This window comes from Marmota monax, unplaced genomic scaffold (genome assembly GCF_021218885.2).
Source record: "Marmota monax isolate L192 unplaced genomic scaffold, Marmota_monax_Labrador192_F-V1.1 WCK01_AAM20220418_F8-fsc00154, whole genome shotgun sequence".
In the NCBI taxonomy this organism is placed as follows: Eukaryota; Metazoa; Chordata; class Mammalia; order Rodentia; family Sciuridae; genus Marmota; species Marmota monax.
Genome location: NW_026691933.1, coordinates 1,984,234 through 2,009,969, shown reverse-complemented (window position 1 = coordinate 2,009,969; position 25,736 = coordinate 1,984,234). Strand labels below are relative to the sequence as shown.

The 25,736-nt window shown below is 40.2% G+C and overlaps 2 protein-coding genes across 12 annotated transcripts in view; both read left to right on the top strand.

The window, feature by feature from the left end:
• The window catches only part of Nckap5 (NCK associated protein 5), a 969,537-nt gene extending 953,866 nt beyond the window's left edge, over positions 1-15,671 (top strand). For all 11 annotated transcript variants that reach the window (XM_046447215.2, XM_046446521.2, XM_058581637.1 and 8 more), the window contains one exon: positions 14,180-15,671. In XM_046447215.2, the coding sequence (XP_046303171.1) occupies positions 14,180-14,458 (279 nt within the window). In that variant the 3' untranslated portion in view covers positions 14,459-15,671. The remainder of the gene's footprint in view (positions 1-14,179) is intronic.
• A 1,500-nt stretch (positions 15,672-17,171) lies between these two features.
• The window catches only part of Lypd1 (LY6/PLAUR domain containing 1), a 28,828-nt gene continuing 20,263 nt past the window's right edge, over positions 17,172-25,736 (top strand). The window contains exons 1-2 of the mRNA XM_046451543.2: positions 17,172-17,547; positions 18,894-19,031. Of these exons, the coding sequence (XP_046307499.1) occupies positions 17,496-17,547; positions 18,894-19,031 (190 nt within the window). The 5' untranslated portion in view covers positions 17,172-17,495. The remainder of the gene's footprint in view (positions 17,548-18,893; positions 19,032-25,736) is intronic.

Below are 25,736 nucleotides of genomic sequence, written 5' to 3'. Positions count from 1 at the left end.
GAGCCATAAAAGGATGGACAGATAACTTGCCGTGGGAAATCAGTTCTGTTCTCCCATGCAACCCCAAAGCACTTAAATCATGAGAAGATTGCTATTTTAACAGTAGACTATCTACTTTATAAAACCTTGCTTTCAAGGGAGAGCAGCAGAAGAAAGGATCCTTTCTCTCCCTATCTGCCACCTGGTGGGGAGAAGAAAATACAGGGAAAAGAGAATATCCATTACCATTCATCTTGGATGTAATTTGGAACCATATTTTCCTAGATTGTTGAGAAATGTCCTTAACCAGAGCTTCCTTTCCTTTAATTTGCTCATGAGTCAAGAGGTTGAAAATGTGCCCCGCCTGCCACCAGAGAAACATCACTTTCTCACAATGCTGGGCGAAGGCCTTAGGTGGCTGCCCCCAGAGACCTGTTGAATGGGGCCACTGGTCACTCACAAACACATGAGCTGCTCTGTTTCACTTGGAGCATGCTATGCCCAGCCTGAGATGAACGTATGGATGCTTTTGCAAACATTTCCTCTCTGTGCAATTTTTTGCTTGAGGCAAGAAAAAGAGAACTTCTCATTATTTATCTTGAGCGTTTGATAGGCCTCCTTTGAGAAGGTCATTGTCTGCTACAGCAAAATAATCATAGGATTTCTGGATAAGCTGGCAAGAGAAAAATGATTCATTATTTCAAGAATTATTTTGCTTTCAGTCCCCAAAATGGATGAAGGCTTCTAACAATATGTAAGAGAGAGCACGGCTTAACTTATTATATGAAAGGTTACACTTTAAAGGGAAAAGAAGTTCAAACATTACATTTTTAGCTCCTCTGTAATATAACAAGGGTCAAGGCGCTCCGATGGTTACCCCGTGGTCCTCTGGATGGTATTGTGCATCTCCCTTTGCAAGAGAAGACCTGCCTGCCCTTCTTCCCTGCTCATCCATGTGGCCTAATTAGATTAGGAGAATATCAGAAGGGGTAGCATATTTGTTCATCTTTAGTGACAGCCTGTCCATACAGTGATGCTTGTCATTTCTCAAAATATCATGCATCTTCACAGCATATATATTTTACTGATTCAGAGGGATTGGGAGGTGGATAACTGCTTAACTTCCATGAACATCATCATGAAATATACCAAAAGACTTGTTTATAGCTGGAATATCACACCTGGTACCAAGATACTTATTGTGTCAGGTTATTTTTGCAATAAAGTTTGTTTGGCCTAAATGTAAGCCAGACACTCTGAAGCAGTTTGCCTGAGAAAGGTATAGAATTTTAAAGTGGAAACTGGAGAGGTTGGACGATCAATATGACCTTGACTACTTACATGCCAAATGACTTATGGAAATAATGTAAAGACCCTGTGAACTCTTTTGCCTGACAGAAGGGTTTTAAATAATATTTTAAGAAAATCAAAAGCAAACATCCCCTGGACCTTCTTTACAGATTAGATCTGAAATGAAAGACCCTGAGTTACACAATTAACTATTGATTTTGTTGATCCATATTTAATTCTCCCAGCAATCGAGTTGTGTTTACACAGCCATGTGGGGCAGACATACTTCACTGGGAGCAAGATGCCTTTTGCTTTTACATTAATTTAAAAATTAAATTGTTCTGTGCATGTGAGACAAAGAATAGTTTATTTTTATGGTTGCGGGTAGCTGACTTAAACCTCATAAAGTGGCAGTAAGCCAACTGAGGTGGTTCATGAAGAGATTACCCTTGATAATGCAATCCTCCGTTTGCTGAATAAATATACAGCAATTTCCCCTTTGCCACAGTTTTGCTTTCCATAGTTTTAGTTTACCCATGGCCAATTATAGTCCAAAACTATTAGATGGAAAATTCCAGAAATAAACAATTCAGAAGTTGTACATGGCACACTATTCTGAGAAGTATGATGAAATCTCCTGCTGTCTTACTCTGTCCTGCCTATGATGTGAACCATCTCTTTGTCCAGTGTATTCACACCGTATAGACTACCCACCCGTGAGTCACTTAGCCATCTAGGCTGTCAAATTGACTCTCACGGTATTGAAGTACTTCTGCTCAATTAATTGAAGTGAGGCCTCACTCACACAGAATACCCACACCATTCGCTTCACTTCATCTCATCTGGAAGGCATCATCTCATCTTACAGCATTGAGGACAGTGCAGTAAGATATTTTAAGAAGGTATTCAAATAACTTTTGTTACAGTATTTTATGATAATTGTCCCGTTTTGGTATTGTTAACTTCTTACTCTGCCTAATTTATAAATTAAACTTTATCACAGGTGTGAATGTATAGGAAAATCACAGTATATATAGTATTCAGTGCAATCTATGGTTTTAGGCATCTGTTAGGGGCCTTGGAACTTATCTACCACAGATAAGAAGACTACTGTATTTCAGCTGGCAGAGAGACTAAAAAGCATCTGCATGCTAGCTGGTACTAGAATTTTGAACTAAGGCAACCATAATTTAATCTTCTTACAGTTTAATTTCTTGATTTGATACACCCAGTATTATTTGTAGGTTTATCACTTGAAGAGTCAATCTTGTTGCTGCCTCTAAGAATGTCATCAGTGTGATATTTATAATCTCACTTAAAAGCACTGAGACACATCACCAAGTTTCCCCTGCCTGAAGGGGATAGATAGGATCTCTCTTGACTTAAGCAAATTGCCTAGGCTGGCTGAGGGCAGATGAGATAATTCTTGCTGGCTGCAGGAAGCATTCAAGGGAAGAGTCTATCCAATGTGTGCACCATCCATCATGGTTTTTCTACTTTCAGTAATATTTTGCCCCTGATGAGCTTATTTTATTAGCTATCTCTTCTATATTTCCAGAAAGTGATGACAGTTGGAGTCTCACCCAAGCCAATCCCACCTAGAGGGACCCAAAGCAGCGGTGCCTAACCTGGGGGCTGTGGAATATGACTTTATGTATCTCCAGTAAGATATACATTAATCTAAGAGGCATCCTGGTTCTTGGTGCTAACCTGGAATATAAGAGACCTCTCACAGCTAGTGTGTCCAGGGTCACAGAGCAGCCATTATCATAAATCAGGTGAAAGTGTGAAATCTTATTGTGTCTCTTCATCATGGAAACACGTATATTAAAGAACACATTGCCAAGTCTATGAACTCTAGAAAAAAAAATGATGTTGTGAAAACAGGTCTAGCAATGGCATTTTTGAGACTCTAAGATGTTCAAGACACAGTGTCAGAGGAAGAAAGCAGAATAAAGTCCATAGCATGTCTTCAGGAAGCTTGAATTTATTTGAGAAGAAGAGCATTGATAGAAAAAGAGTCTGTACATGGGGATGGGGTTGTACCTCAGTGGTAAAGTGCTTTCCTAGCATGGGTGAGGCCCTGGGTTCAATTCTCAGCAACACCTATAAATAAATAAATAAAGGTAGGTTAAATTAAAAAAATAAAGAGTCTGTACAGTACAGGGGATATGCGCTCAGAATCAAATGAGTAACTTGACCATTTGGGTCAGGAATTCAGAAAGACGAGATGAGCTATTAACATAGAAGCAGAACCAGCACATAACAAAAAAGAATGAGGCTATAAAATCTGGTTTCTATTAACCACATTAAGAAATTAGAGAAAAAATTCCATGTGGAATTTAGGAAGTAACTAGACCCAGAAAGATTAACAAAGTCAAGTTAACCTATGGAAAACATGTACCTGAATATTACAGAGTGAATATCCAAAGAAGCTGAGCAACTCTCTGGAGTTATTTTGAAAATGGACACGTAACTTTGAGTTTGATGGGATAATTGTGTTACTCAAAATCAGATCAAACAGCTGGCTACATAGACTGTTCTTGTAAATCAGTGAGGTAATTTTCAGGGTGATTTTCAGATCACCTTGTGATCTATCTGAAGCTTTGTTCTATATGTAATTCCTATTGAAGAATCCTTATACATTTCATGTGAGCAATAACTTTGCCTCATCATCCCTATTTTGATAGTCATTAAAGTCCTTGACCAGAGTTGAAATGTTGATTGTCACTGTCATATTGTGGTAGAGCAAGGGATGGAATCTAGCATAGAGGCAGATTCCATCAGCACTCTCCCAACTAGCAGGTCTACTCATCTATCAGCCCCAGTACCATTCTGGCCAATGACAAGAGCGTCTTACAATTGCTGCATAAACTGGAGTGCAGCAATTCTAAATTAAATGTTTCTGAGTCTTTAAAACAATTCCCATCAAAGAATCTTCTCTTTAGATCAAGGACCAATAGTTGAGGTCAATTCTGAATTGCCCCTGCTCTCAGGATTTAATATGACAAAGAATTTTATCCAAAGGAAAAACTGCAGCTCTTGAACTGAAACCTGAATTGCAGTAGGAGATGGATGGTTCATGAAAGAGGAAAGCCAACATCCTTAACATCCATGAAAGTCATTGTGCACTGGGTGAACCTTTCTGAGTTCACAGTCCCATTCAATTCCATGACTGTTGTAAAATCCCTAAGAGATTGGATGCTGTGATGCAATATGGCTCCTAAATGGTCTACCAAATTCTGTTGGAAGTAACTCCAAGTTTTCCATTTCTTTATTTAATGAATAGCATAGAATATGTTCCCTTGCTTTGGCACTCATAGCATGCCCCATAAAACAAGCATAGCACTTTGAGATATAATTTTATGATATCTACCATTTTGATGATATTGGAGATTTTCCTTTGGAAGAACTTCCATTAAAAAATATACTGTAACATTTTTTTTTTGCATTCTCTGATTCAAGAAAAAATGTTATTTTCTTTTCTCATAAGAACAGTCTAAAATATATCTGTCCAAAGTGAAAACATAGTTATATGCTGTTAGAATACACAGATGTTCCCTTGCTACATTTTTTTCTAACAAAGTTTGTAGGCTTTTTATGTTACAAATGCATCAACATCTAAATAAGACATGGCCCAGTTTACTGGGCAGAGAGATGTAATATTTAAGGCATAAAATGATGGGAAGGATAATCAAGGAGGAAAAAGTTTATCGATCTTTGAAGTGAGGCAAGTGGCATATATATTTATTGTTACTCATAATGGTGCCTTTAAATTAAAGACAGAACAGCTTGATGTTCTCATTCTCTTCAGGTGGAATCATTAGCCTAACACCAAAATGAACAAATTCAGATGTTCCCAGCTCTGGACTTGCTCAATTCTCAACCCTAAATAAAAGGTCCAGTTAATATTACTGTGATAGAAAAAGAAAAAGGAACCTAACAACACAAATCTGCAACACAGAGTAGCTTCTCATTAGTTAAGCCACTCCCATAAACTGATATGATGAGCTGGCTTGTTTGCCCCATTCCAGGCCACCATAAAGTAGTGCTGATTTCCCATTCAGATAAAATTGGCCAATACATATCAAATCTGTTGCATTGCTAAAGGTGATAGACTTATATTTTAAATGAGATTTGTGGATCTGTCCACCACTTGAAAAAAAAAAAAAAGAAATCTAAGTTTTCAAATGGGCATTTCAAATGATAGCACTAATGTCAGAATTTTCAGAAATCTCAAATGTCCTTTTATGTTCATATAACAATTTTACCATAATTTATCTTATGCCTTATTCTTCCCAAATATCTTTCTCTTTGCCATAAGCAAAATTTGTGATTTTCTTTGTACTTCCTGTTTCTCCCCCACTGAGGGACATGGCCCCATATCTTCTCCAATTTTTCACAAATGGGAGCATTTCTCATCTCTTTGATAAAATGGCTTCTCTTTCCTTTGGTCCTTTTGATCTGGTCATTGTTTATCTCTGAAGCACATTTTTCTCCTTTGCACAAGGTGTACTGTTTTCAAGCAATCCTAAGCTTCCTACTGACCTCTCTCTCTGCTTTCTTTCTTCTTTCTTTTTTCTTTTTTTTCTTTTCTCAGAAAGTAAATTCATTTTTCCCCCCTGGGTTCAGGGGTTCTGGCAGAAGTCATTGAAAGCCATTGATCATGGTAAAGGGCAGCAGTATAGTTAATATAGCCATAAAAGCACCTCTCAGCTGAAAATTACTCTTTCACCTAATACAATCAGTTTGTCCCAGAGATACTGAAGAATCTCTAAGATCCCAGTACAGAAGCAGAGTGTCCCCACATGCCACACCACATCTCACTGCATGCAGGTGGGTGGAGAGACTGGTTCTCTATTACAGTGCATTGCATTAATTTTTCAGAAGGGCAAGTGAAGAGTAATGTGTCCAGTTGAGGTAATAGGAGGAACTGAACACCAAGAGAAAGTAATTATCCAAGTTGGAATTTAACCAGGTTAAGAGGGTTAACACCACAACCCTTGAGAAAAAATGTAGAGGGGTCCCTAGTGCTCACCAAAGGTCATTCTGTCTATTTTCATGTCTCATCCAGAAAGTAGCTCTGCCAGGAGTGCTGTAAGAGGTGGCATTAGGAAAGAAATTAAATAGTGCCTTTGAGAAAAGAGAAATTATTTCAGCAGCATCTTTTCCCTTGGGGTTGACCTGCCCTCAGCAAATGTCACTTAACATTGACTTGGAGCTGTGTATAATCTTTGACTAAGAGATCCTGGATTAAAACATCTCCTCCCTATCCCCACAACAAGAATAAAACACAAAACTCTGCCCCAAATCCATCTTCCCAATGGCCAAGATTTGCTCATGAGAAAAGTGCTGGGGTAAATCATTCCTTCAACTTCAACCCAAAGCCCTGGATGAGAGAGACTGTCTCCTCTGTTTGACGTATTTGCTTTCCAATGGAGCATTCCTGTTTTCCACATTTGTTGAATCACCTCCTCCTTTGTTTTTTATCCAAGGAACAGCTTCTCTGCTCAATCCAAATCACTGCACTACCCAAATTTTCCTACATCTTCTTGGTCCTAATGCACTTATGAATATTTGGTTAAAATGCACAGTGAATGGGGCTGGGGATGTGGCTCAAGCAGTAGCGCGCTCGCCTGGCATGCGCGGGGCGCTGGGTTCGATCCTCAGCACCACATAAAAATAAAAATGTTGTGCCCACTGAAAACTAAAAAATAAATATTAAAAAAAAATGGACAGTGAACCTAATGAGAGATGTCGGATGGTGGTAGGGGACACACTGTGGTGACACATCTTCCCAATTTGGGGAGCTCCCGGTGATAACACACTATGCTTGGTATGCCTGGGTCTCCCTATTCACTTCTCCTCTTGGGGTTGGCGTGGAGTGAATTACAAGTTTAACTAGCAAGTGCAGGAAGGGAACCAGCAATGCAAACCCACCTCTGGATCTTCCCACTTCCCTCTGGAGTCATGGCTGACTCTCAGAAGCACACAATCTCTTCTGTTCCTTTGTGCTATAGGTTTTATACACTAATTCCCCAGCCCAGGGCTGCTAGCTACTAAGTTTGTCTATTTCTTGCCACAGTGTTAGGAAACCCATTCTTTGCAGATAGAAACGTTTTCCTCCAGTCGCAGATTTCTTAGTAATAAAGCTGGCATTTTAGCCTCCTGTCGATGTTTTTGTTTAGTTTTCAAATCACCGAGATCTAAGGTGGGGAAAAGGATGTTAGGGTTGATTATTGTGTCACCTCAAATTCCAATAATAGATGCATAGAAGACACCCAATTAAGAATATTTTAGAGTCACAGAGCTTTTCAGAGTGGGAAGAATTTTTTTTAAAAAAAAGAAACTTTAATGTAAAGAAACTAAGAGTCAGAGGGGTTACACAGCTAATTAGCACAGTGCTGGGAATTGCACACTAGTTTCCAAATACCTGTTGTAATCTGTAATGATTAAGATCTCAAGTTCTATAGTCAGGATGCTTCTGCTTAAATCCTGACTTCCTAACATATTAGTCATGTGTATGTGGAGAGTGTTTAGACTACTCTATCTATATTTTCCCATTCATATAATAGGGATGATCATATAGCACTGTCTCATGGCTGCTGTAAGGATTAAATGAGATAATTCATGTGTGACATTCACTCCAGTACTTCATAAATATGTCTCTTTCCAACCATGTGTTTTCTTAAATTGTTTGGCATTAAATATTCATAGCATTAGAAAATTAAGAAATCATGTTAAATTCTGTTTGCACTTATTTAGACTAAGAACTCTAGTCATTGTATTAGTGCCCAGCTGAGGGGTGATAACTGGACTTGAATTTTTCAAGTAGATTTTAATTTCTTCCTGACATTTGACAGTAGATATACTAACCAGTATTTTCAAGATGTAATCAACAAATGGAAAGTTATTTGAAATAATGAAAGAGTAGGCTTCATCATAGAATAATAATGATTGCACTATTTCATAAATTCACTTTCTTTTTTCCCTATGGGAACACATGTATCTCTTTGAAGCTGACACCATCATGTATGTCACGTATGTATGTGTGTTTGTGTGTGTGTGTGTGCGCCAGTTTGTCAACTGAGTGTGTTATCATTTCATGTATTATCCACATATTCCTTGTGGCAAGGGCTTTTATCTCCACCTAATGGACCCTTCCTACTGTTAGAATATTACTCAAAGCAGAATCACTGTTCCATGATTATTGTTGGCTGTAAAAAAAAAATATATATATATATATAAATGCATTTCTATGCAAAAAATCAGGAAACTAAGTTTTCAGGTCTTATTTCATGTGAACTTTAATTTGGGTGAATCACAGATTCCATAAATATCCCATGTAAAGTACAGCTGACTGCAGCCTCCTCACCTTCCAGGCTGATGTAAGAGCACAGTGAGATCATAGATGGGAAAGCAGTTTGAAAATAAAAGGTATTTATCACCTGGATACTGGGCTGATACTTCCCTGAGTCTATTAGTCTCTTACAGTAGACATTTCTATTTCTGTCTTTACAGTGAGTTTGTCCAGTACAGAATCTAAAAGGGTAAAAAGATAGACTGTCTTTCTGTACACTGATTCTGAGGTACACTGCAGAGTGGCGTACAAAGGCATAATAGATAATAACTTATGGAAGTGTCCTCCTTTCTTCCTTACTGTATATCTTGAATTTATGTACCCTTCAAAAACTTTCCAAGATCACCCTCTTCCATGAAACTTCCTCTTAAAATCAAATCCACAAGGTTATTTGCACAAAGCTGGCCACCTAGTAAATTCAGTTGATTGACTGACTGTTTGACAACAAGGAATTAAATTAGTTAAGATATAATTCTCAAGAGATTTCTGGAGAAATGTCACTATCTGTCTCTTGCTTGGATTATCACTAATAATTCCATGGTTACATTAAAGACAGGAAAATATTTTAAGAATATATGAGACTATTTATTTTAAACTTGAAAATATGTTCTCATCTTGCCTGCTTAGCCCTTTTTATGTACCCAAGTGCAAAAAGGAAAAAAAAATAATAAAGCCCTACTAAAAAGTCATTCATACAACTGTTGCCACCTATAGGTGACAAATGTAGTATATTAATTTATCATAATTCTGATGAAGCACAATATGTGAAGGAAAGGGTATGTTTTATGGAACCTACATAGTCATTGTCTAACACGAATCTTCACTGGGTTTCTCCTTATTGCTGTTCTGTAATTCTTATTTCTGATGCTCTCTTTAGAGATACTGTTGATTAATACACATTAGGTACTTTTCCAAGATAAAAGTTAAGAGGTTGAGCTCAGCCAGCAGACTGCCTTGGTCCAAATCCAAACTCTGCTAGGTACTGCGACAGAACCTTAAACAAGTTACTTAACTTTCTCAAGCTTTATCATCAAATGGAAATACTAAAGGCACCCACCCAGAGAAGTGATGTGAGAATGAAAGCGGATCATCCCTGCAATGTGCTTAGCAAAGTGCCTGCACTCAGATCTGCTCAGTTAAATGGTAACATTACCAGGATTCCTTGACAAAGCACCTTCTCGTGTAGGTGCTGCAAACTGAAGTGCACAACTTTGTTACTGTTTGCCAGAGAAATCATAAACAAATCACTGTTTGAATTCAGCCCCTCCACTGATTGATTGATTGATTGAATGTATCTTTTGCAGTGCTGGAGATTGAACCCAGGACCTACTGCACACTAGGCAAGTGCTCTACTATTGAGCCACATCCCCAGGCCCCATAATCCCTCTTAATATTTAAATTTAAATATTACGTGACCTCAAAAGTTTAAAAATACCTGACATCTGACAAGACAGTGTTGAGGCTGGTTCAGTCTGCTTCAAAAAGGAGGCAGAGAAATAAGAAGCTTTAGTGCTATTCTTCTTGGCTGGCAGCACCAGTGGAGAAACCCAAGTAAGCACTAGAGATTTCTGATGCTAAAGGAAGTTTCCACTGAGAAACTACTAACAAATTAACACTGGGTGAGCTATGCCTTTATGAAGACAGTGAGGATGGGGTGGGATGAGGGACATCATAAAAAAAAAATCCTCAATTCAGAAACTCAGACAATTTAAGGGTCACAATTTCCCATGCATACTGGGTCTTTTCGGAGGGTGGTGGGTGGGTGAGGAGTACTGGAGATTGAACCCAGAACTTTACCACTGAGCTACATCCCAGCCCTTTTTATTTTTTTATTTTGAGATAGGGTCTTACTAATTTGCTTAGGCCTTCACTACTTTGCTGAGGCTCAAACTTGTAATCCTCCTGCCTCAGCCTCCTACATCACTGGGATTACAGGCCTGAGTCACTGCACCCAACTATATTGAATTTTTTGTTGTTTTGTCTTAATATGAGCTGATAGTTGAAAAGCAGGGAATTTTTGTGTGATGTATATACATAATGAAATTTTATGCAATTATAAATAAGAAATTCTATTTTTGCGGGAAAATGGATAGAACGTAAGAACGTTAAGCAAAATAAGAAACCTAGACTCAGAATCTAGTCAAGGGTTGCATGTTTTTTTCTTGTATGTGGAAGATAGAAAAAAAAGGGGGAAAGTGGAGGGATTTCATATAATTGGTTCTTAATCTTAGTATGCATCAGTATCACTATGTGAACTTGTTAAAAACAGATTGCAGGGTCTCAGGAGTTTCAGGTGCAGTAGGTCTGAGTGGGGACCAAAAATCTGCATTTTCAATAAGTTCCTTGTGATGCTGCTCTGCTGCTAGCCTGTGGACCACACTAAGAACCACTATTTAGAATAAGAACTGCATTTCACATTTATGGAGCAACTTGTTTGTCAGGGCCTTAGGGTGCTCTAAGATGGTCTTTGATGCTGAAATACAGGTATATCTTACCACCACTTACACCTAAAGAAAGAGCATACAAGCACTCACGCAGGGTGGAAAGACTAAGCTGACACTGGAGCTCAGGCCTGTCTGCCTCCAGGACCTCAATTATTCCCTCTAGGACACAATTTTATTCAGCTGTGTATCCTCAGCACTAAAATCTTCCTTCCATCTGCCTTGTGGTAACTTCTCCAGTGTTTGGTCTATTTGCATCTCAAATGCATTCAACAAACCAAAAAGAAAAACCCAAGAAAAATGCTATGTTTCTTGAATGAGAAAAAGGAATAAGACATCTGGTGAGGAGAAAATTTCATTGAATGCTCTTTATTTACATAAATGGATATGTACATTTACACTTTGGTAAAGGTAGGTAAGCATTTACTCTCTCCAAAGCATTTTCTACTCTCCATGTATTTTTAATATTGTGTTATATAATTCTTTGCAAAAATGCTTTTAAAAAAATCACAAGGCACCAAAAAGGGGCTCTTGCATGGAGTTATTTCTCATTATGGAATCACTTTTCTGTAATCAGCTAGGAATCCATTGCTCAGCCCTCCTATGGTTTCAAGGTAGCCATTTGAGGTTGAAAATTAGCTCCATGAGTAATACTTCTGCACGATAATAGTATAATGAAAGAAGCAGTAATTCCAGGGTGATTTTCAAATATTTCCAGTAGAATTACACCATTTCCCATAGTAGAGAAGCTCTGCCTGCACCTTGGGACACCAAATCTATCTACTTCCACCCCTCCCCCCACCCCCGCTGGCTTTTTTTTCCCTTTTCTGTTAAATATTTAGTTGTGAGAATCCATAGGCTTTGGCTCTATTTGCCTCCATCAAAACTTAATTTCCTCGTTGCACCTTTATAATCCAATAGCTATAAGTGGCATGGAGTATAATGGGAAGCAGAACTGACTATGTCAAAGATGGTTCACCATGTTATTCAAAGATCTGGGTAACAAAAATGAATACTGGGGCTAAACAAGCCCAGTATTTTGTCCTTTTATTTCTGCCACACAGTAATGCTATCCTGTGGTGGAAATAAAAAGAGTAGATAAGGCACCCAGACTGAAATTCAAATTCTATCACTTGGTGGGCAACCTTGGGCAAGTAGTTCTTTCACTCTGAGCCTTGCTTTCCTCATCTGTAAAACTGTCCAAGACTTTTAGGTATAGACAAAGGAGAGGGATAGCTGGGTCAAAACATCAGTGTTTACAGCAGCACAATTCACAATAGCTAATCTGTGGAACAAACCTAGATGCCCTTCAATAGATGAATGGATAAAAAAATGCTATATAAACACAATGAAATATTACTTAGCAATAAAAGAAAATAAAATTATGGCATTTGCAGGTAAGTGGATGGAATTAGAGAAGATAATGCTAAGTGAAGTTAGCCAATCCCAAAAAAACAAATGCTAAATGTTTTCTCTGATATAAGGAGGCTGATTCATAGTGGAGTAGGGAGTGGGAGCATGGGAGGAATAGATGAACTCTAGATAGGGCACAGGGGTGGGAGGGGAAGGGAGGGGACATGGGGTTAGCAATGATGGTGGAATGTGATGGACATTATTATACAAAGTACATGTATGAAGACACAAATTAGTGTGAATATACTTTGTATACAACCAGAGATATGAAAAACTGTGCTCTATATGTGTAATAAGAATTGTAATGCATTCTCCTATCATATATAAATAAAAAATTAAGTAATAAAAAGAAATGAGCAAATAAACTGAAATAACTTCACTCATAAAAAAAATAAAATAAAAATAAATAAAATCATCCAAGAGGTACAAGGTTACAATTAGGAGGAATAAGTTCTGATATTAAAATGCACAGAAGAGTGAGAATAGTTAACAACATTGTATTTTTCAAATGACTAAAAGAGAGGATTGAATTCTTTGACATCAAAGAAATGATTTGTGTTTGACATGATGAATGTGGTAAATACCCTGATTTCATCTTTACACATCCTACACACACATAAAGACACACAAACACACATACACACACATCTCAATGTACCCTCTATATATTATCATTATTATGTGTCAATTAAAAGTAAAATAAAACTTAAAAATATATACATGGATCAAAAAATTAAGTAAAATGAGATGTTTAACTTTGCAGGTTTGTGAAAAGGCTGTTAGAGAAAACCTCTTATCTTTTACCTAGTGGATGCTTAATAAATGGTAACTATTGTCATCTCTAAGCACCTGTCCCTGCTTTCTCCTTGTGTTTTTCCTGAAAGAGGAAGAGAAGATGAGAAATGTTTTAGAGGTGTTAAACCTCCATTCGTATTATTTTTTGCATCTGTGCCTCAGTTGATTTCAGCAGTCACTTGAGCAATTGAACATACTCATGTTTATAGGGCTTACCTAGATGATACTGAGTGTGACTGCAGTGTTTTATAAAGTCCTAGAGGGTATTAATAACATCCTGTCGCTATCCCAGTATAAACTACTATAACTAGAATCTTCTGGAAGGGAGTGTTACTGAACTGCAGACCTGTTAACCTGCATTTTACACCTTTGGGCATTCTGAAATCTTCATATCTTTAGTCCTATCAAGAGACAAACAGCATACACAACAGTGCTTCTGACAAGTTTAATATGTGCTTAACTTTTATGACAATTGAAGGGATTTATGCTTTTATATTGCAAATTACTGTACTTTCTGGCTGAAACTCAATCCTTATCCATATTCAGAAAAAGGATAACTAATATTTAGCAAGAAAATAGAGGAGTTTGAAACTTTGTTTAAGAAAACTTAGGTACTTTACCTGAACAAATTTCAAATGGATCCATTTAAAATGAAATTAAATGACACTTAACTGGTTTGCAAGTTGGGGCCTATTTATCTCAGTAAAATGATTAAAGTCTTGATTTATCCCTAAAATTAGCTTTATTGTTACACTTAATTATGCTGGGAAATTGTTAAAGACTTGTAGTCTCTCTCTATCCCTTTAAACTACACTTTATGCAGCTAATAATTGAATATTGGACGGGATAACTTGATTTTCCAAAGAAATATGTTTCTAATATTTTTCTCTTTTTATTGCAGAAATTGAAACAAGTTGAAGAAACAAAAGAAGATTCTGAAAATAGATTATCTAAAATTTCCCTGGAGTCATTCAATAAATTTAACAGCAATACCGTGATTTTATTAGAAAAAGAGAACTCTCTGAACAAGGTTGAAGGACAAAAGGAAGAAAAAGAAAAAAATGAAGAGGCATCTTTAAGTAGCTCAGATAGACCTGGGGTAGATAATTTGGAATCTTTGAGTGATTCTTTATATGATAGCTTCTCTTCTTGTGCAAGTCAAGGTTCAAATGATGTATAAAGGACTTTTCCCCTCTTAGTGACAGCTGGGAATAGTGCACTTAAGGAAATGGGGCGGGGGTGGGAGATATAGAGATAACCATAAACTATTGCAACTCCAGAGTCTACCTTGTCACATTCACAGCAGGCGACCCAGCAGAGCATATGTCTCTGGTAGGGCAATAAAGAACAACTCCATTTATTGCGTTTCAAGGGGATTAAAAAGTAAACACGATACAGACTTCTTAATTTTGCACTTTTTTTCGAATACTTGTACAGAAGTTGTAAATGTTTTGGAAGAGAAATTATATTTGTAGGAGGAAAATGATAGCAATAAATGGAATCAGTGCCATGCTCTTGAATTGATGTACTAAGTCTTAGAAGTGGATGATAATATATATTTTTTAAAATTTCGACTAAAGATTTTGTGAAGTTCATTGTTCTAGTCCTCAAATTATTTGTGGGTACACCTAAAACAAGGCCTACGGGGAAAAAAAACAGAGGGATCATGATAATCTCTATCTTACAATAACATTTTGATAGAAATTTTAATTCTACCATCATTTGAAAAGTATTGCCAGAGAGATTCAAGTCATAGGGATAAGTGTAATTCTGCCTTTCCTGAAAAATAAAGTGTGAATACAGATTGGAAGTGTGACACTGAATCTAGTAGCAATCTAACCCTAATTCCAATAGCAGATTTCCCTCCAAACATCTCCTTACATTCTCTTCTACTCAGTGCTTCTCTCTGATTCTGAGTAGTATTTGCTGATCTTATCTTCTTGCTCTTTTTATTAAAATCTGAGTACTCTCAAAATGAAAGCAAATTCCTATTTGCCATGTTCACTTTTTAAAACATAAAATGGTTGGTGCTATAAAAAAATTCTTACTTTTAATATTCTTTTTTTTTCTACAAAGACTGTTTATATGTAAGGATAAATTCTATTTTAAAGGTTATGTGTATTTTTTCTAGATGTGAACTATTTATAATTGCTTTTGTACAGGAGCTTGTAAACTAGACATAATAGAAATATTTTTAGGATCTATATGGTTACTTTAGCACACACTTGTTCTTTAAAGGATATTGTATGATCAGTGTTATTTTGTTAATTTGTGCAATTTGTTATATTTGAATTTTGTTACCTTTAATGAAAATTATGTAAAGTGCCCTTGTCTTTCAGACTTTTAAAAATCCCTTTGTTCCATTTCTGAATAAAAGTCCTGTCACAATTGCACACTCTGAAAGCTGGAAAGAACTTGTTCTAGGACCCTTTGGCACACTCAGTTATTTCAATCCTGACTAACACGCGTTCCAAGGGTGGATTCCCCGAAGGAATAAATAAACTGGCCCTTTTGCTCCCGTGATAACAATTCAGCCAATTGTAAGATCAGAGTCTGCAGACAGGCGAGTAATGGTCAAAACGTTTCAGTCTCCCAGAGGGGTTAACCAACTAGAAATGAAAGGAAGAGGGGGGCAAAGGGAAAGAAGGGCCCTGAGGCAGATACGGAACGATCTCTGCAGAAGAATTACAAGAAAGTCATTTATGCCCATTTCCAGACCCGCTCTGCTGGCAGGATGGGGAAATAAATGATCTGAGTCCTAGCCTGAGCGCTTCCCCCAAGACGTAGCAGGAGGAGAAGAGGGGCAAAGCTTCAGAGGGTATCTCCACAGAAAAGGATGCTCCCTAAGGATTTGGGATAAAGGGGTGGGAACCAGCGGGATTCGGGGCGGGGTGCACCATGAGCTGAGGGCAGGAAAGCGGGGCTCCGGCACCACGTGCTGCAAAGCTCGACAAGGAAGGCGAAAAATAGCACCGTGGCGTCCCGGGAATACACAAGGTGGGTCCTTTGGCATTGACCAAAAGATAAATGGCTGGGGCTCGGGTGGGGGACCGGAGGTCAAGCCCTGGGTAGAGAGGGTGTCTTACCGAGTATATACTAATAATTCGTGGCTTTGTGGAGCAGAATGAAGCCGCCTGGCCTTCTGGATGGAGAGGATGGAAGAGAGAAATCCTCTTCTTCACTCTGATTTGCTTTCTGGTGGTATGGATCTCAATAGTTGTCCCCGGGGCAGCCTTCCCCTGGACTAGGGGACGCGGGCAGTGTCAAGGCACCCTCTGGCTGTGCGTGCAGGTGAGCAGTGAGAGTGCTGCTGGGGCAATCGTGCCTGTCACTGCAGGGTCCTCACCACACTCCCACCCATATGGCGGAAGATGAACGGTAATGGAAAATCAAGGAGGGGCTTCTCGGAGGAAAAGGGAGCGATACTAAACCGGACGCCCCAGGGATTCTGTAGATGTGCAACTTTGCGGGGTACAGAATATTCACCTCCCCAGCCGAGGCCAGTCGCCCCGGGCGGCGGGAACATCGGTGCTCCGGCTGAGTGGTCCAGAACCAGTTGCTGGCTTAGTGGTTATTAGCCAGCGGAGCACAGGACGCGGGAGGTCCAGCCCAGGACACTGTCTTCTAACCCTCACCACCTAGGTCCCACAGTCCGCGGTGCGCAGGTCCCCGCGGCACCTGCTGCTCGCTCCTCACGGGTCCCCCTCCTCCGGTCTCCCAGCCTCTGAAAACTAGGGTCCTTCTCAAATCCTAGGCTACCCTTTCCCAGGAACGCGCGGAGGCGGGAGAAAAGGACGGCAGGAAGGAGGTGGGGACACAGACGGTCCTAGCCTTCCCCTCCCGCCACCCCCACCCCAACTCGGCAGCCGTCACGTGGTGCCTGGAGTGGGTGGAGGGGAGAAAAGGCGAGACTTTTTTGGGTGCTCTGGCTCGCCAGTAGTTCTTCAGCTTGAGCCGCCAACTCCACAGGCGCCGCTCTCGGCTCGGGAGCGCTAGCAAGAGGAGTCCGGGATCCGCAGCTAGGAGCCCCTGCGCGGGCGATGCGGGCGCCGCGGGCGACACCTGCGGCTCCTCTCGGCGGCAGCAGTCGCCAAGGCGGCAGCAGCAAGGGCCCCAGAAGCTTCAGCAGCCACAGCCACTGCGGCCCGGGCAGCCTCCGCTGCGGTCGCCGCCTCTGATGTGCGCCTGCCCGCTTCCGGCCCCGCGTCTCCGGGAGGATGTGGGTCCTCGGCATCGCGACAACTTTTTGCGGATTGTTCTTGCTTCCAGGTAAGAGGATGAAGAGGAAAGCAGCTCGGTTAGTCGCGGACACCTCATCTACCCTCTGGTCTCTTCGCCCCCCATGTGCCCAGCTACGGGCCAGCGTTGCTCTGGGGATGCCCAGCGGGAGTTTAGCGGTGGCGACTGGTGCCTAGAGGCGCTAGACTGGGAAAGTCGCCAAGTCCCGCGCCTGGGGAGGAGAGCCCGGGAGCGGCGGATTTGCGCGACTCCCAGCTGCAGCTGCTTGGGCAGCTCGGTGGGGGAGAAGCTAGGCTGGGAAAGACGGAAGGTCAGAACAGTGCTGGGGGCCTATAGGAAGGAGAGGGGACTGCATCCCCCGAATCCCACCAAGTTGCCAAGCGTTTCTGGCAACCCGTGGGAGTGGCGCCGCCGACAGGTGAGCAGCGCCCCGCGGCAGCCTGCTACCCGGTGGCTCCGGGGCTGGGTTGTTACATTCCAAGCAATATCAATGTGGGGCTAGAAGGGCACACACAGGGGCAGAGGGAGCGCTGGCAATTAGGTTTAGACAGAAGGTCCCAGAGCCAAAGAGAGCAACCAGCTGAAGCAACGATAGATGCAGATGTCTGGCTTCCTCTTCGCTTACCAGCTCCCGACTGAGCTCTTCAGAGCTGGGACCCCGACTGCAGACCCAAGTCCCAGAAAATCAGCGTCCGGAAAGAGCTGCGGGGTCGTGGTCCCGGAAGCGCGCTCAAAGGCACAACACAGGTTACCTTCTACCAGCTGCCGCCGCCTCCGCGCGGAGAGAACAGTCCCGGAGAAGGGACCCAGGACTTAGGGCGCTGTAACACTTGGCGTCCGGCGACTCCTCCCGGGTTCCGGGGTTGGAGCGCAGGAAGCCTTGAAGCCACAGCACAGGAACTCTGACTTCAAATAAATAAATAAATAAATAAATAAATATAACTGAAAAGGCGTCTGCGAATGCAATCATGAATGGTGCCAAAATAGTAATTAAGTAATTTGTAACCAATTAGCAATTAGGCAAATCCTCTGGCATAGACTGGAGCTGAAGCTCATCTCTAGAACTACCTCGCAGTCCGGTTTGTACCCCACCCTCCTCCTTTCAACTTCTTGGGCAAAGGACCCAAGTAGTGTTGGATGCACTCTTTGTGTCTAGAGCAGGGATCTAAGGGTCGCAGGTAGCGTTACACTTTATCCTGGGAGACCCTGGGTACCCGCGCCGCCCACTGCCGACTTCAGCTACATCTGTGAAGACACCAGATCCGCAAGCATCTTAAAGCCTGGAACTGACAGCTCTGTGGGGCAGGAGGGGGTCGTGGGGTCTGGGGTGGACCCAGTGTGGGTCTGTTGTGAACTCCATTGCATCTGTTCTGCAGGCTTTGCGCTACAAATCCAGTGCTACCAGTGCGAGGAATTCCAGCTGAACAACGACTGCTCCTCCCCTGAGTTCATCGTGAATTGCACGGTGAATGTTCAAGACATGTGTCAAAAAGAAGTGATGGAGCAAAGTGCTGGTAAGAGCCCGGGTGAGATGTTCCCTCCCTCCGCCCTTCAGCCTGTTGTGGGAGGTGGGAGGGGGCATTAAATTACAGGGGAAAAAAAAGGACTGACTTTGATTTAATGCATAAGCACACACACTGGTTATCACAGATTTACTTTTACAATGCTGGGAAAATGAAGAGTTCCAACTTACTTTAATCTCATTAGAGTTAATTACCAGGGCTTCTCCCCCAAGGGACTTGGGAGGAGAAGTGCATTTAAATCAGTGGCTCTCTTCTTTTTATTTACTCCCCTCACCTCCCCATGCTAAAAGCAGATCAGAGGGTGGAAAATATATGAATAACCAGCCTCTGCTTGGGAAACTAGACAGTAGTCTGTGAGCGATGTCAGCCTGAAATATGGAGCTAGTTGAGGTTCCCAGAGGTCAGTGCTTGAAAAATGTGTTTTGTCAGAGAACCACACCATATTTCTTTGAAGAACACTATAGGATCTTTATTTAATTTTAGAAGTAATGCATCAAATTCCAGGCACAAATTGCTAAGATCTTTCAAAGGAATGTTCCCAGCCCCACTGGTGCAACTGCTAGTTGGCTGAGTAAGGGGTCTGGGCATTATGGAAGGGAAGAAGGGGGTAGGACTCCCGAGCATGCCCCCTAATAGTCTTTTCTGAACCCAAGTCCCCCAAAATGTAACTGAAATTGTAAGAAAAGGTTTGGAATTCTTGCTTCACTTCCAAGGTCAAACCCATAAGAGAGACATTGCCAATTAAAAGCTATTGAAAAAAATGGGAAATACCATCATGTGATTAATGATATAGAATAAAAAGGAGCTCTGCCCCTGTTTTGTTCAGCAAACTGCCCACAGAGCCCCACAAAGTGATTCCCTTAACCCACTGGTAAATCATTACAAGAATGGTAGTTTTAAAACCACCACTTTGGGAAAGTTTCCTCTCAATAAGGGCCTGAAAATGTCTTGTTGCCATTGTTATTTGGGTAGTACGCCTGCTAGCTCCCCACAGCTCAGCTCATCACTGTTCTGTGACATGGTGTGTGTGTGTGTGTGTGTGGTTTTACATGCCGTTCCTTATAAGTCTTTACTGGCCAGGATATGGATTCTTTCTACCCAAATCACTCTTCTGGGAAGGCTGAGACTTAACTGCTCTCAAGAATAACTTGTCCCAAGAAAAGCAGCAAGCATTATTTTCACAGAGGACTGGGGGGGGGGGGGGCTACTAAAAAGGCAGAATAAAACAAAACTTAGTGGTGATTCTCTAGCTAAGACTGTGGATAATTTTTACAAATGACTTCTTTGGTACTTGTGTTTCATTCCTACATTTTACCGGAGCCCCTAATTTCTTGTCCTTCTACCAGAAGAATTGTTGTGGTTTTAGTTTAATCACTGAAAACACTTTATTATCACTTCCAAATTATTATTTCCAAGTATTTCCAGCTTTCTACCTTGAAGTAGGTAGAGCCAGACAAAATGGGGAGGTACTATGGACACATGAAGAACTTTTCAGCATCCATGAGGCCTCTGTTTACCTAAGCATTGTGTTTTATAACCTGGGATATAGTTGAGAAAATGATATGAACTGAATTCAAGGTAACTTTTTTTTTTTTCCTGAGAAACACTTCTTCCCTCTATGTTTCTAAGATAAACACCACACATTCCATTTTCAAAGTGCTGTTTTTTTTTTTAACCTTGCTTCATTCTCTTCTCCAAACCATACTATAAAAGGCAGAGTGGGCATTATAAACTCCCATTGTATCCAAAGAAAACTTCAGCACAGAGCCACCAAGTGCCTGGCCTGAGGTTGCTTGCTTTTAATAACCCAAGATGGGTGTCTTATCTACAAACCAGGTTTCTCTAGCCACAGGTTATGGGCCAATAGAATAAGTCCATCTCAGTTGTGAAGTTTGGAAAACAGGAACAGTTAATGAACACAAAGGAAAAAAACCAGCTATGAGGGAAAAGTACTAGGTCCAGGTATGCAGAAGGAATTGTGAGCCTAAATTAGTAAAAGTTAGCCAAATCCACTTGTTTCTGCATCAGAGAGCAATGCCTGGGGGCTCATACTCCCAAGGCACTTTTATGTTTATTGCCATATGATTATTAGAGACCTGTTAAATTTTTTTGTCAAGGAGGATGAAAAACAAACCTAAAACCTCAATTGTTAAATGACAACAATGTAGCATAAGCATCACTGTAACAAGAACCTAACTTTTGTTGTACCCTATGTATTTGGCTCTTTCCCTACATGAAATCTGGTAGTCCTCTTTTGAGAACTGTTTCCCCATATTACAATCAGCCAGCATTTAATTCTATTGTGTTGTCAACTTCTCCACTCAGAGAAAGAAAATAGTGCTATTGCATGATACCATTAGGAATAAAAATCAGAATTAAGGCCCTGAGGTTCTTGCCTTAGAGTTGAAAGGACCGGTTGATTCCTAGTTAAGGGTGCAATATTGACATCTTCCTGGAGTTTTATTCAACTCCACATGGATACCCCCTCCCCTCACAACCTAAAGCTCATTTCATAGTCCATGATATATCTGGCCATTGATCTTTTATAAGCTCCCCAAGTGATCCTGGAGTAGTCTAATTGAGAATTGCTCACATTTTTGTGTTGTAGAGGAACAGAGAAGAACTCCACAAAAATTAGATGTCTGATCCAAGCCCACCACTCTTACCTGTTAGTAAAGGTACTTGAAACCTGTTTCCCAAGATAAAACCTTTGCTATAATACCTCCTACCAGCCTCTTACATAGTAAAACGAACTGTGGGTTTGCCTGAAAAGATAACAGGTCAATTTCTAAGGACTAAGGCAATTATTATCAAGTTGACCTGATGGGCTGGGTAGACAGGCCACAAAGGGGATGTGGAAAGAACATGAAAACCAACCTGTAGGACTGTTAAAATTTGAGTGCTGTGTGGCCTCACATTTTTCATAGACATAGAAAATCTAAGACTTTAAATGGACTAAGAAATTTTAATGAACTAAACCAGTCTGACATTAAGGAGTAATGAAAGGCACGCTCTCTCCAAAAACTACCAACAGTGCAATATGCCCAGGCCTTCAGTTAGTCCTTTCTGGATTAAGTCTGCAAACTCAGCTCTTATGAACTTTAAGTCGGGTACATTTAATTTTCAATTGGGAAATACATTTAAAATTAACCTTTACCTATCCCTCAGAGTGGCATTCCTATTAGGTGCTGAGATTATTTGCCATTGCTTTCTTTCTCCTTGGTCATTTGCAAAATAATAAGGCTTAGGCTATGGGGAAGAGAAGGTTTGCTTCAGCTTCTTTCATTGTTCTTACTAATTGATATTTAAATGTTTGCATAACTAATGACATGTGCTGTCACCAGCTCTGCAGTTAATGGGTTAGTGTCTATACACTAGCACCCTTGATAAGGACACTTCTTTTGCTCTTGTTTATCATTGCATTCCATAAAATATTTCAAATATTGATTTTCATTTCAGAATAGAAGCCTCCCCCACCTTCCAGCATGAATTTTTAAACCAGGGTATAAAGAATGTGAATTTGCATTTGTTTGACAGTGCAATCTTGTAATTAGAGTTTTTCCTCTTGACTAGATACAGTGAAAGGGGCATAATTTAATTTTTATAGACTAGCCAATTTCTGCCCTTAGTAAAATATAGCTCTGTCAGTGAGCAAAATGTTACAGGTTCTCCCAAACCTTATTTAAAAGTTAAATGCAGTATATTGAGAGAAAGTTCATGGTCTGAATCAGTAACCTAATCGATCTCTTCACCCATCCTTTGCAACAAGCATTAATCTATTTGTCTGTTTTGCAATACAAGAGTTACTGATTTACATGCCATGTTGCATCTACATTATAGCTGTATAAGTAAAGGCTATTTTCCTTTGGATTAGTCAGTTGCTCATTAAGTTGGGCAAGGATGGCTCTGTGTTTTAAGTAGTTTAATTTCATGATCTAAAGGGATAGCAAGAGGACTAGATGTTCATAGAACAATCAGCACCCACTCTTAGAAGACAAAAATGAAAAGGTAATCACAGCCAATGTTTTCTCAAGTGTAGCTCTGCTTAATTTTACCAAGATTTAAACTCATAGGCTCTAGTTTGTCTTTGGCGTTGGCTTGGCAGGAAGGACACCCAGTTCTGCTCATCAATCTCATACCACTGTCCCTTTATCCTGGATTCTTTTATTTAAGATTGCACATGCATTTGAGCGCGCACACACACACACACACACACACAACAGTACAGGTCTGTATGAGTTTGTTTTTTAATATTTTTGCCTATGTATATTTGTATATGCCCAAATATACACACACATGTAATCCTTGTAAGAAAATATTGTCTTTCTTTGTAAATGTTCAGATTACAAATTATTTAACCCATGCTATGTTGTAGGCACAAAAGACATTGTCTAACATTTTTTTTTCCTGAAGCATCTTTTTTTTTTAGGTATACCAGTGATATTAGCTAATCTGGTATCTTTCACCTGCCCCATATCTTCCTTCCTCCTGCCAGGTCTCTCTGTTATCTCCCTTTTAGATATCCCACCTATAGTCCTTAACTTTTTTATCTTCAAACCCATTTAGAATTGATCAGATGGATTATGGTATATGTTCTACAAATAAAGTAAAAAACAGAAATGTAAAAGTAACCATCATTTAACTTTGGAAAAGGAAACTTCAACAGGTTAAAAAAAAACTTGAAAATAAAAGGAATTCCAATGTCAAGAAAGATATCCGCGTATATTAACAGCATCCTTGCTGTTCAATGTCCACTTCAATAAAGTTATGAATTACACAGGAAGAAATTCTGTGCCATGAATGTCGATATCACTCCTCCTTGCCTTTCTAGACACTAAAAGAACACCCTTCTCTTCAGGGCAAGACATTTTGCCAATCAGCTTGCTCACTTAGTTCTCCAGGTGCATCCATCTCTTTAATGTGGCAGGCAGAGCTGGCCTGGGAGGAAGTGTTTGGAGGGGTAATATCACATGCCTTTAGTCCCTGGACTCACAGTAAGTGAAGCATTTGTTTATGTTAACTTTCCAGCTGAACAAGCAGCCATGCTGACCTCCCATCTCCACAGATGAAACGTTTTAAGATTGATCCGACTCTCCCATAACGCTAATTCCTCCTGCTACGATTTCATGAAAGCTTCCGTCATTGATGGTTTTCCTAATGAGCTTAAACAGAGAGGCTTCAAAGCTGTTTTTTTTCCCCCAAGTGGAAATGAGACGAAGTATGAAAACAAAACACACCATTTCCTTTGAACTTTGAAAAGGAAATCGGCTTGCTTTATATACTCCTGAAACCAAAAAAAAAAAAAAAAAAAAAATTCTAACTTGCTCTCTTTCTCTTCCCCTTCTCCTTCCCTTCCTTCCTCCCTCTCTCTGCCTCTCTTCCTCTTTTTTTTTTCCTTCTGGTAGAATGACTGAGTTAGTTCTAATGCCTAAACCAGACAAATGTTTCTTAGCACACTGTGTAGAAGGGCTCAGCACCTCAACTTTTGTTTTTCACCCATCAATTGGAAAGGGCACTTAGCTCCACAAGGAGAGAAAGCACCTGTGTTCCAGCCTTTCCTTACTCAGAGAACTTTGAGGTACTTATGTCTAGGAGCTTACCTTCTTCCCCTGGAAAATGTAGAAACAGCCTTCCTATTTTCTTATGAGATACAGCAGGATAATGAAAAATTCAGTCAGTTTAACCAACTTAAAGAAATTGGTCCGCCAAATGGAAACGTGCCTGGATTCGAGGGAAGTTGCCTCATCCACTCTCCATATCTACCTTGGCTGGATGGTCCAGATATCCCAGCATTAGCTACATTGCATACTGTTTCTTCATTTCTCAGATTGAGGGAGTACTCAAATTTAGCCTTTCATTCCTTACAAGGGCAACCTCATCATTAGTCTGAAAAACTCCCAGTGTGATCATATCTCCACTGGATAGACATACACATGTCCCTCAATTTGCTCAAGATCACACTGCTAATAGGACTGAAATTCTAGTGATTTTCTGTCCTCCAAGGTGTCTCCAATCACTGTGGTACCATTCTCCAATTTTTTTTTTCTTTGAGTTTTTAAGAACAATTTTTGTTGAGATATATTTTACCTACTATAAAACTCACCTTTAAAAAGTGTACAGTTCTGTGGGTTTTAGTACATTCAGAGTTGCTTAACTGGAGCCACTATCTAATTCCAAGACATTTGATTGACCTAAAAAAAAAAAAAAAAAACCTTATAGCCATTACCAATTGCTACTATTTTCCCCTCCTCCCAGCCCCTGGAAACCATGAATCTAATTTCTCTTGAAATGGATTTCCCTATTCTGGACATTTCATAGAAATGAAGTCATGCTATATGTGGCTTTTGTGACTGGCTTTTTTTTGCTTTGGATAATATTTTCATGGCTCATTCATGCCATTTCTGATTATGAGATAATCTCTCCTCTTACCAGTGCAGGTGTCTGAAGAGGTATCTCTAGTCTGGCAGATCTTTAAATGAGCTGGGTGGGATGGGACATGGTGGTGATCACTAGAACTCCATTAGCTAACATTGGCCAATTTGCTGCATTGAAATAAAAACCTGTGCCAAGAGCAAGTCATTCCAGTGAGCTGTGGCGCAAAGGAATTCATGTTCCTCCAACAACTGGTTTGTGCTGAGCATTGGAAGGTCCATTCATTGAATAGTCAGTCTATTTTTTCTTTAGGAGATCTTGAAT